At 36.3% G+C, this 12,700-nt stretch overlaps 1 protein-coding gene across 1 annotated transcript; it reads right to left on the bottom strand.

The window, feature by feature from the left end:
* Positions 1 to 717: 717 nt before the first annotated feature.
* On the bottom strand, positions 718 to 10,048 carry LOC145583222 (putative elongation factor TypA-like SVR3, chloroplastic). The gene is made up of 14 exons (XM_081640406.1): positions 9,683 to 10,048; positions 8,872 to 8,981; positions 8,560 to 8,763; positions 6,777 to 6,953; positions 6,151 to 6,303; positions 5,611 to 5,700; positions 5,359 to 5,493; positions 5,117 to 5,233; positions 4,764 to 4,915; positions 4,596 to 4,680; positions 2,482 to 2,576; positions 1,815 to 1,980; positions 1,434 to 1,629; positions 718 to 1,223 (listed from the first exon to the last, which is right to left on the bottom strand). The coding sequence occupies exons 1-14, from the start codon at positions 9,930 to 9,932 to the stop codon at positions 1,090 to 1,092; spliced, it is 2,064 nt and encodes a 687-aa protein (XP_081496532.1). The 5' UTR covers positions 9,933 to 10,048; the 3' UTR covers positions 718 to 1,089.
* Positions 10,049 to 12,700: the final 2,652 nt, after the last annotated feature.

Here is a 12,700-nt window from a genome sequence, read left to right as displayed (position 1 = left end):
GCTTATTGAGTCGAGTTAGAGCTTGCTCAACTCGTGCTCGTTATCATCTCGAGTCGAGTCAAATTCGAGTCGAGCTAACTCGAGTCAAGTTTTGACCGAGCGTTGACCAAGTCGAGTACGAGTTACTCGCGAGCTGCTCAACTCAATTAGCACCCCTAGTTATATGTAATGGGTAAAGGGGAAAAAAACAAGAATATAAACTTATCTATGTGATTGGAACTTGCAAACATTAATTAAAGCAGCAATTGTCATCGACAAATTGAGTATTTGAATGAGAGAATTTATGTTCTTTAAAAGTGTATATTGCAAAATTTGTGAAACTTCTAAAGTACTAATTTTGACTATAAATATATTATTAATATACTGAATATAAATGTTAGTGAATTTTTTTTGTTAAATCAATACAAATGGCTAAACTTGTGATTTAACATATATGTTAGTCATTTTAATCAGATTATTGCAATTATTTTGAAATGGCGGGAATACTCTTTATTTTGCGCAAAATATAAACAAAATGTTAAAAAACAGGTATAAATACTACGTATATAGAATGTGTGCTCCAGACTTTTGGATCACAATGACAAAGTAGTGGAGAATTTTGTTTATTAATCCATGTTGCAATGGTCACAAATCGTAACACAACTACTCATGCCCAAAATTAACACAAAGTAGTGGAGTATCACTTTAAAACAAGAGTTAAAGGGGCAGGCAGATAGGTATCCAACAATTGAAATTGGCCATCATATACTAAAACGGAAGAATTATTTTTTGGTAACAATCAGCAATGTACTGTTTTTGATCTGTAGTAATACATATATGAATATCTGTAATCATATACATCAGCGCCAAAAAGATCACTAGAACAACTGTTGATGCTGCTGACTTCGTTTCGCCTGCCTTCAGGCGAAAAACAATATGGTACTCCGTATATCCAAATTGTTATATTTACGTTCCTGATGTCCTTCCTCAGACTTGTAAACCTCAAACTCAATCATTGTTTTTGAACCAAAACCTTATATTCGTCTGTAGCATAAGTTTATATTGCAATATTTTCCCAGGTAGACTTTGAGGAGCAGATGATACTTAGCTTTACCTGCCTTTCTTTGCAAACTTTGGATTCTTGCACATTCGGATACTTAATGGAGTGACCTCCACAAGTTCATCCTCCTGAATGTATTCTATACAGTCATCAAGACTGTAATCAATTGGTGTATCGAGAACCACTGTGTACAAAATTTGGAAAAGGGGGCAATGAGAGGATTTAAAAAGTTAGATGGTTCAATGACTAATAGATGCAAATGAATCTAAAGACAGCAGTTATATAAAATATATGTTCTGAATGAATTAGTTTAGCATTTCTAATGGATTGTGGAATCTAATGATCCATTTGATTCACGAGGTCGAAGGAGAAAAAGAAAACTCTTGGAGTTTACCTGTCTGTTCTTTGTTTGAACGAACGTTTGTTGCTGCTTTCTTCTTGCACACGTTTAGTGATAGATCACCAGGTCTCTGATGGATACCAACAATCTGACCTTTGTAAACATCTACTCCAGGAGCAATAAACATCTTGCCTCTCTCTTGTGAACTAGCAAGGGCATAAGATGTACTAGTACCATCTTCAAATGCAACCTACTCAACACAAGTTAAACAGAGCTTGTCAAACTGAATGAACACATGTTGGAGTCAAAACAAGTGCTGCTTGTTCAAGGTTTCAGTGGTTAAAGAGCACTTCTGAATTCTAAAGCAAGAAGATTAGCGTTCATTTAGATGCCATATATGGATTATCCAATGAATGAAAAACCAAAAGAAATTACCAGTGAACCCTGATCACGAGTACTGATTTCACCAGCCCAAGGTTCATAACCCTCAAATATTGTGTTCAGGATTGCAGTGCCCCGAGAAGCAGTTAAAATTGCATTTCTCAATCCCAAAAGACCACGGGTTGGTATTTTATATCTCAATACTGTTGTTCCTTCAGACCTGGGGTAAAATCAAAGTCGAAGACAAATGTCATAGCACAAACTACTGAAAAAGTTCTAGCAGCTAATATGAATAACCCAACAAAGTCAAAAGCAACTTAAACTTCCTTCAAGCTATAACATCAAAATTTTTGGCAAATATCATATCATAACTTTTTTTTTTTTGACGAGAAAATATCATATCATAACTGAACACAGGGTGTGCTTGCTAAAATAGAAGTCTTTCCACAAGAACATAATTCATGCATTAACTGATAAGCTACAACTAGGAATGATCCTACAAGAATTTCAAAGTTTACCAATAGATAGTCTTGAAATTTAAACATCAACGTTAAGTATTGGAAAACGTAGAAATCAAAATCGTGGAACTAAACAAAAACACAAAGGAACTAACTGTCAAGGAGTCATGTGATCACTAATCCATAGACATGAATCACATGATAGTAGCAACAAAGTTAGAAATAGAAAATATCAGGATAACAGTAAAAAAGCAGTCACGTACCCAAAATTCTCCATATTAAACATCTGTCCACGTCTTTTACCCAAAAGTTCAACAACAGCACCCATATGTTCTTCTGGTACCTCCACTGTTGCAATCTACAGAATGAGTTTACAGAACTGTTTATTAGGCACTGAGTAGCATAACTTTTTGTCCACCATCACACAATTCATCTTATCCAAGAACCAGAGTATATACTAGGCATATTCCTCTGCAAGGTAGGTGATGACTGACTTGCTTTTTAAAATTATAACAGCAAAATGTTTAGTGAATTCAAGCACATAACTTTATTAACTTCAAGTTCTTGATTTAACAATTAAAGACATTCCTTAGTGCTGATGCAAGCCCTTTCAGTTGCATCAGGAAGCAAAAAACTCAGAATTCCTAGTAGGACAGACCTGCTCAGTTTGGAGTAGTTCTAAGATGGGTGACAGAAAAAGTTTTCAAGAGTTGATTGATGGAGCAAAATGTGCTACAAAGAGTTGCATTTTTTTGTGAGGTCAATTTAGTCCAGTATGTAACATTTGGCAATTAATTGCAGACCAATAAGAGATTTAGAACTTATAAATGGCATCAGAGACCCAAAACAGCAAGATATGCCTAAAAATGGGAGTGCCAAGGGAAAGGACAAATGATGTTGGAACATGGATTGATGATTGCCAATGGCAATAAGGAAATATAGACCAAAAGCAGGAGTGCACTTCAGTGACCTCACAGCAAGACCATAGTTAAAAAGTACTCAAAAGACTTGATGATACTAATGGATCAGCAAGTGTTACTTTCCTCTTTATAAGTCCATATATTAAATTACTTTGCAGAACAGCGTGCTAAATCAAAAGTAGTTCTAGGATGGGTAGGTTCCAAGGAGATAGAGATCAACCTCCCATGCCACAAGGGGTGGTTTTTAACAATCAGAGAGTGGGTTCTTCGAAAACAAATACAAGGATTTGTTCAGGGTTAATGTTACAGTTTGCTAAATTTAAAGCCTTCAATTCCAAAAATCAAAAGTGCATAATGCCTAGGAGCTTTCAAAACAATCAGTACCATCTCAGTAACTGCATACACTTCAATGCATAAAAGAAAGATCACAACAGAGCAACATGATTTAGAGAATTAGAGTATTATCACTAAATTAATGACACTCATCCACATTTTCTCAGGAGAAAATACAAGTTTATACCCTATATTAACAAATTTTGTTTATATAAGGGTAAGCTGGTCTTTTTATGTTATTTAGCAAGAGTAGTGGAGTAAATTTAGTTCCACTAAAGTTAATGGTGGAAAGAAACCCACAAATTATACCAATTTCTTCGTTAACTTCATCAACATCGTCAAGCCAACTTCTCCAATTCTCCATTGGCACTCCTTCATCGCTTAGTACTCAGTATATAAAATTGAAACCTTTAATGGAGATCGAATAGTCAGTTGCAATGGACAAAGACGACAAATCCCTACCCATTGGGGTTAACCATGTCCTTTGTTTCACCCTTAATTCTTAGGGTTTTCGTTAATTTTGGCGGCAAAGCCGCCGGAAATATGGTGACGTCGATGGACATATGACTGAGGATCTTCAATGGAGGATGGAAGCTTGAGCATCATCAATGGAGGCCGAAAGCTTGAGTGGATGAAAGACTCTCATTATGTTCAGTTACCGTTTGTAAAAGAAGAGTAAACGACGTGAACAAATTTTTTCAATATTTTAGTGTTCTTTGCTCATCCACGTCAGATTTTGGATGATATAAACGCTGATTTATTTATATGTGATATTAACTGGGACCAACTCTTTTCTCAGAGACTAAAGCAAAACAAAATATGACAAGTCCTATGAAGCAGTGAACATAGCAAGGTATAAAACTACATGTCCATAAGACCATGTGTTATGACTTCAGCTGAGCAAATTTGACAACATTGTCTTTAGTTTCAAATTATGAAAATAACTCATATCATATTTAATAATTTTCTTCAGATTTGTACTTCTGTTTCCTTAATTTATAGCCTTGCAACTCTTTGCCGCTCATGTATTTCATTAACTGCTAGAAGGGAAGAAGGAACAAAAAAAAAAAAAAAAAAAAAAAAGAGAGAACCAGAAAGACAGGTGCTGGCAGCTGGATAATTACCTCAAAAGGTTCATGCAGCTTGTCATCCACCTTTTTGCTAATAACTTTGGGGGGACCAACCATGAACTCATATCCTTCTCTTCTCCTATACAAAGCATTGTACAAGTCAAATAAGAGCTCTACTGCTTAAGGGTATGAAAAGAATAAAATAAAACACAAGTGTCTTACATGTTTTCAATCAGTATGGTAATGTGCAGAGTTCCTCGCCCACTAACCATGAAAGTGTCAGAAGTTTCCCCATCTTCAACTTTCATTGCCAAGTTTCTCTCAAGCTCCCGATAGAGTCGATCCCTGAGGTTTCTACTTGTTACATATTTTCCCTAAGGAGGAAAAAAAAAGTACTTTAATGCTGTGACCATTGCGAACATATTAAAAGATTAAGTCAATACATATCAATTTAGTATGAGCTGGAAAAGACTCATGAAAATTTATTCCAGTCTGCAAAGAAAGTGTCATTAACTTCCAATGTACTTAATCACATATTCAAGGAGAATTTCCTCTGCACCAGTCATGATACATACCTCACGACCCACAAACGGAGAAGTGTTGATTGAGAATGACATCTTCACGGTTGGCTCCTCAACCTTTATTGCAGGCAAAGGTTTCCCAAAAGCTTTATCAGCAATCGTCTCTCCAATCTACAGAAAACATGAAAACTAGGATCAAGAAACAAATTATAACAAGAGAGAAACTACATTCAACAATTCTGCAAGTCTCATAAGTCATACTTGAAGTAAAATCCAGCAAACGAACGAAATCTCACCTGAATATCTCCAATTCCACAAACAGCACATATATCTCCTGCTTCTACTGAGTCCACAGGAGCCCTAAGGAATTTCTCATAAACAAAAAGCTCACTTACTCGTGCATATCTACATGAATCTTCTGACGTGCATACCTGAACACAAAAGTATTAGCTATGTTTTCCATATTTACTATTCTATCCCTAAGGCAATACTCAGAAACAATTGTGCGATTAAAAATGTAAAATGATACCCAATCTAGCAAGTCTTACCTTGACATCCTTTCCTCTTTCAAGAGCACCTGCATGCAAGCGTCCAATTGCTATTCTCCCTTTGTGCTCATCGTACTCTATATTTGTAACCTACTCATGTCAGGAAAATATATACTGTTAAGGAGGGTGGGTACAAAGAAGAAGCAGACAAACAAAAAAAACCAAAGATATGAGAATCACAGATAAATTAAGAGGAAATGAAAGGTAAACAAAATTACTACCCACTAAAGAACATTCCCCTGAAGGACATTGTGCTGGACAAATCAAAGAATAGGAGAATAATGTATAAGCTGCAATTGCATATTGCTATGAAATGAGATGCTTCATACTATATATTTCTGAACACTAAGTTCTTCCCAGAGGTATATTTTTGACTGAAAGGTGAAGAACACCAAAAAACTCTAATCGTAAAGATCATAATCACTTCCCCCTAACAACCAGCTATACTCTTATGATGGAGTTGGTCTTACTATCACCAGATCATAAAAAAGAGCAATATGAATACAATGCCAGAACCAGATGTAAGGAACAACCACTAACAAGCATTTGTAAGGCACCATCTTTTTCAATACGTGGCCCAGGGATGCATCGGATAACAGACTCGAAAAGGGGTCCCAAATCATCTGCCAATTTGTCAGGAGAGAGTCCAGCCTTCCCCTTGATGCCACTTGCATATACTACTTGGAAATCACACTACAAATTAACAGTAAGAAAAACATCAGGTTAGTCTCAGGATAATACATGATGATAAATTGTAAAATCACTGCAGTGAATAGCAGAATTGACCAGACTCTACGCATCTGTAGAAGTACTGGGTCTTGAATCTAGCTTATTTAGCCTTAGTCATGTGTTTAATCATAGTTACTGGGAAAATAAATAAAAAATTAAATTAATAAATAGGCAACTTTTCTTTAAAGGAGCAATATAATCAATGGTTCACAATTTGATCACTAGAAGCCATAGAAGCAACAACATTGTCATAATCCAAATAAAACTAAGAGATCTCTTTCTGAGTAGGTTAAGGGTCAGATCAGTCAAATGTGTGCAGCCAAATCTCTACAGTTACAAATAGGGCTTCCAGTTGACCCTTAGTCCAATACAGGAGAAGACGACACACTACACCATAAATATATACAGAAAGGCATCTAATATCTAAGAAAACTAACCTGTTCATCTGTTGCATTTAATTCGATGAAAAGTTCAAATGTAGAATTGATGACGTAATCAGGACGAGCAGATGGTCTATCTATTTTATTTACCACCACCACAACAGCATGTCCAAATTCTAAAGCCTTCTTCAGAACAAACCTTGTTTGTGGCATCGGACCCTCAACAGAATCCACCTAAAAAAGAAGTGAAAAGTGCAACAGTTAAAAATAACTCCGCATTACAGATATCTTCTCTGTGGCATAGGACCCTTAATAGAATCCATAAAAAAAAAAAAAAAAAAAAACTTCCTCCATTTTTTTTTACAAATTCTACTTTGATGAGTTTTTGTGATTTATAGTTATGATAAAACATAATCAAGTGGGAACTTGTTAGAATTGTTTCAGAGTATATTTTCACGATATCAACTCTTTTTACAATGATAACAGAGATATTAATCGTTGAATTTGTGCATTGACAAACATGATAAAAGAAACATGTCAACTGAAAAAGAACAGAGGAAGTAAGTGAAAAGTGCAACAGTTAAAGTAACTCTACATAACAGACATTACATAAATACATATTTTGTCACATAAATTTAGGATGTACAGGGATTCAAGGAACATTATACTCATTGAAAAATCAGAGCTGCTTGGATATTCATTTACTTATATCAGATATTTGAGTCATCAAGATGATGAGGAAAAATAAAAGACTGATTAACAAGAATGGTTGACTTGCACTTACAAGATCATAAATTAATAATTATGAAGTAAAATTCTCTAGTACCTCTCAGTCTCTCATTGCTTTTCACCAGACCCCTGCCTAATGCAAGGCATGAGAGATTATGTGTATACAGCCTCATTTTCTTAGATAAGAAGATGCAAGCAGCATTACTTTTACAATTTCAAATATCCTATTTTTAATAAGACTGATAATGACAATTGAAAGCAATTACAGATAAGATAGAGACATACAGAAACATAATTGTACACAAGGAACATGTGAGCACTGAGCATCAATTGAGGGGATAGATAGGGAAGAGCATGTGCATCTTCCACTTACATTTTCACATACCCCTTCTGTTAGTCAGAACTCAGAAGTGTACTAAAGAGGACTAATTCTGATCTAAAGTTTGATCAACGGAGCAAAAGCATCAATTTTAAAATTTTCTTTTACAAATGATAAGTTTTTAACAATGGCAATTTGATCATTACATCAAACTTTTCACAAAGTTCACTGATCCTATATAATATAGAAAAGATTCAATGATAGATATGTTTCAAAGAAGTATATTTGTTAGATGTGGTGCACAAAGTCATAAACAGGAAAACCTAGCAAAAGATGGGGTATGCAAAGAATCAAGCAACAATTTCACCAAGCTATTCAGCCATTATCTCAATGTTCTTGTGAGCAATGCATGTCTGACAATTTATAACAACACATAGTAAATCAAATATTGAGCTTGGGGAATCTTATACAAAAGGTATGCATTAGTGTTGCCAGAAGCTTTATACAGTTTGTTACATGGAACAAAACACAATAACTCCACAAGTGTAAAATACAACAATTGTGCCACGTACCATGTTATAGTTTGCACATTCCAGATCTTGGTTCCCAGAGGGGGTTGGATGAGCAGTATGTGAACACAATAATTCCAAGTGTAAATTCAACAATTGTGACACATATTATGTTATAGAATGCACATTCCAGATCATGGTTCGCAGAGGGGGTTGGGTGACCATATTAGGTAACGCTAAAGCAATCAAATACATGTCATTATAAAAGGTATATGAGATTTACCACTAAAAGAACACCTTCAACCATATTCAATATGCGTTCTACTTCACCTCCAAAATCAGAATGCCCTGGAGTATCTATGATGTTGATTTTGGTATCTTTATATGCGATTGATGTGTTTTTACTGAGAATGGTGATTCCCCTTTCACGTTCAAGATCATTAGAGTCCATTATCCTCTCTTGTACAAACTGGTTGTCACGGAACACCTGGAAATGATAGTAAGCGGAGTGCATAAGAAAAGTGATTGAAGCAACTATAGGACACAAAGCCAAATTAATTGAAATGGATACTCTTTAGCTTATTTTCATTCTCACCTTTGCTTGTTTCAGCATAGAGTCAACTAAAGTTGTCTTCCCATGGTCTACATGAGCAACAATAGCTATGTTCCTAATGTCGTTTCTCCTCATCAACTGGCCCTTTTTCTCTGGAAAAGCATCACGACAAGAAGCATTGGAAACTTGAATAACAACATTTGCCACAAATACGAAAGTGTATATTAAAGAATTTAGCACACAGCATTACAAATATACAACACAAGCATAACACATCGTGCAACCAAATAATCGATGTGGCATTTATATCGATCATAATTCGAAACTGCACATTAATCCTTAGCATACATGAACCCTTGGCACCCATCTTTTTATTCACAAACCGTGAACAGCATAGTATGGTTCGTAACTTCGTACTGTAACATACTAACATGAAGTCATGAACTCGATAACTACTATGTCAACTTGACAAAGTTAAACAACTTTTTTCCTTTGTCAAGGAAAGATGCATTATCATCAAAGTTACGAAGTATATTGCCGCGAATTCAGTGCCATACTATAGTGCACGAACACATTCACTATCCATTCTTATAAAAAATATACACTTAAATTTACTCCAATAATGCAATAATCATTCAATCAACATGCACTAACCAAAATTATACACTTTAAATACTTCAAAAACAGCAATAATCAGCTAATTACCTTTCTAAAATCAAAATTACACACAATACACTAATAAAGCAATAATCAATCCATCATCAATCTAATATCAAACTTATTCACTCTAATCAACTCCAAAAAACACCACTATTTAACTCAAAACACTCAAAATTGATAAGAAATGAGTTACCAGAAGGTGTAGAAGCAGTTTCAGCAACAGAACACCGAACAGAACCTCCATTAGAACGCTGTAAAACATGAGAAACCGACGATTTCTTCGACAAAGAAGACGAAGATAAAGCGCTGGAATTAAGCAATTGATTAGACAATTTAGATGATGATGAAGCAATCTTCGCAGCAGTCTTGGTCGAATAACTAGGGTTTCTAGAGAGAGAAAATGCACGAGAATTGTGATTACAGATAGTAATAGCAGACTCCATTTTTGTTCTTCTTCCTACAATTCTCTCTTTCTCTCTCCTATTTTCGAAGGAATATTGTGGAGAGATAGAGTGAGAGAGTTGAAGGAGAAGAATGAAAGGAGGGAAATGAAAAGAGGGAAATGAGTTGGGTTTTTATGTTGCGTTATCCATTGTTTTTTGTGTGTTGGTGGCGGCTATGATTCGAACTTGTGGCCGTTTGGTACTCCACTAATTATGTGGATAATAGCTGCAATGGTGTATTATTTGATTCGACAAATTTTGCATGAGACTGTCTCATATGTTGTGTTCGATACTAATTAATGTTTCATATTAAGTATAGTATAAATTAGCAGAAGAAGTCATCAACGAGGATTAGAGATGTCAGTGGGGCGGGTCAAGTAGGAGACCCGCCCCATCCCCGCCCCAGTGAGGCAGGGATGGGTCTCGGTTTGGCGAGTGGTGGGGCGGGGATGGGGATAAAAACCATACCTGCCATGGGTGATGGGCCGGGAGTAGATTTTAAGTTGTACCCGCCCCATCCCCGCCCGCCCCTCCCCATCCCCATCTCATACCCTCATCTATGTATCTTTAATAACAAAGTTATACTTCTTCCGTTTTTATTTAGTTGCAACACACCCCCTTGGCACGCATGTTAAGGAAAATATTAAACTATGTAAACGAATAAATTAATTTACAAAATTTTAACATTTATAAGAAGAAAGGGATAAGTTGCTACGGCTTAAAATTCATAGCTTAATTCATTCGTTTACCTAGTTTAATCACTTCATCGATAAGCGTGATAAAAGGTGTGTTGCAAGTATAAAAAAATAAAGGAAGTATATTTTATACTTTTTAATAAACAATTACGTGAAATAAATATTAAATATAATACTTTGTACTACACTTATATTATAAACAAAAACGTGTGTAATATTAAGAATTTTTTTTTTTTTTTAACTTTTTTTTTACTTTTTTAATTGTAATCCGTATTAATTACGTAAGATTGTGTATTGGAGATTAGGTGGGTCTTGGGTGGGGATTAGGCGGGTCTTTGGTGGGGATTAGGTGGAGATGGATATCTAAATGGAGGGTGGGGCGGGGATGGTTTTAGAGTTGTACCCGCCGGGACAAGGATAGGGATTGGGGTGGGGATGAAAATGTTAGGTGGGGATGGGGATGCCAACATCAACCCCGCCCCGTCCCGCCACCATTGACATCCCTAACGAGGATAGCACTGAAACCCTCATCAAGGCATCTATCATATAGAGGTGATCATTGGTCAGGCCAGGCCAAACTCCGGGTTGAAAAGTTCATGCCCAAACCCGCCCAAAACATTCGGGTCGTGCGGTCTTTTCGGGCCGGGCCAAAAAAACTAAGGTTGGCAATTCTTAACCTGACCCGAAGTTACTGAAAGAAACCCGAACTCGACCCGAACAACCCGAATTCAACTTGATTTGACCTACAATTCATATTTTGTAATAATATTAAGTTTTACAATATTTTTGATTGTTTTTAAGCATAACCCGAAATCGACCTGAATCTGACCCGATCCTGACCTGATGACCTGAATTGTCATCTCTAAAAAAAACTCAACTAAATTCGCATAAAAACGTCTTCCCAAGCCTGTCCAAAATTTTTGAAACATCAGGATGGAAAAATCTACTTAAAACCCACCAAAATCGGGGCAGGCCAGTGGGGTGGGCCACCTTTGATTAGCTCTTCTATCATTCTGCATCGACACAGTAAAACATTTATAACTGAATTTTCAACTCTCCACAAAAGGACTTTAATACCAACAGTTCAATGCAGCATTTAAAACATTTAAATTGAAGTTGATATAGTCATCAACACAATAAAAGGTGTTTGAGTTGTCATTTGCTAGATCGAGCACATCAATACGTCATAGAAACACTCGTTCTTTTCTTATTTAGTTTCCCAATTAGAGTATTTATCACATTTGTCGAGAGACTCATTGGGCTTCTAATTGTATTGCTAATGTAGGCCATTAGGTATTTGGTAGTATGTATATTGATATTTGTAATAAATCATATTTATTTATTAGGAAAATTTGATTCTAATAATCCAACCTTTGCCCAGTCCTATTCTATTAATTCAACCTTTCGATTATTCTAGAATAATCCAAGCTTTGGAGGTTGTTCTATTTTATTAGGCCAAGGTGATCTGCTACCTATTCTTCAGGTAAATTTTTTTAATACATTTTTTCAGTTTTTTAACTTAAAAAAATAGAAAGAAAATTGAACTAAATATCCCCCATTGATTCCGGTAGCCTGAATCCCCATCCGGCAACCCCTCCCATTTCCGGCCACTCCCTCCCCCTCCCCCCTCACGTCCCTTTTCCGGCCAACCAATCTCTCTTCCCCTTTCATTCTGGGTGTCGTGCCACCATTTTTCATGAGCGCACCTTCTGGGTCTTCAATTGGTCGAAGATTAAAGATTCTCCTTGCCAAATTATTACATTTAAAGGCCGAAATTGTTGCAATTGGTGGCGAATTGATGTTTGCAGGCGGTAAATTGGTGGCGAATTCATGGTGTTGTTGGTGGGCGAAGCTAGCGATGCGCTAGGAGTCGTAGTGTTAGGCTGGTGCATTAGGTGTGGCTGGGTTGTTGCGATGTTAGGCTGTTGTTTGGAGTTGTAGCACTGTAGCAGGGTCATCTATGGGTTTGTGATGAGTTGCGAGAGGTGTGGCTGGTGATGTTGTCGGAGAAGTGATTTGATGTGGTTGTTGTTGTTGCAGGCAGCTGGTGGGGTGGGGTCCCTTGTTGCCGGA

The sequence above is a fragment of the Chenopodium album genome, chromosome 15 (assembly GCF_948465745.1).
Source record: "Chenopodium album chromosome 15, dcCheAlbu1.1, whole genome shotgun sequence".
Classification (NCBI taxonomy): domain Eukaryota; kingdom Viridiplantae; phylum Streptophyta; class Magnoliopsida; order Caryophyllales; family Amaranthaceae; genus Chenopodium; species Chenopodium album.
This window is presented reverse-complemented; position numbering and strand designations above follow the sequence as displayed.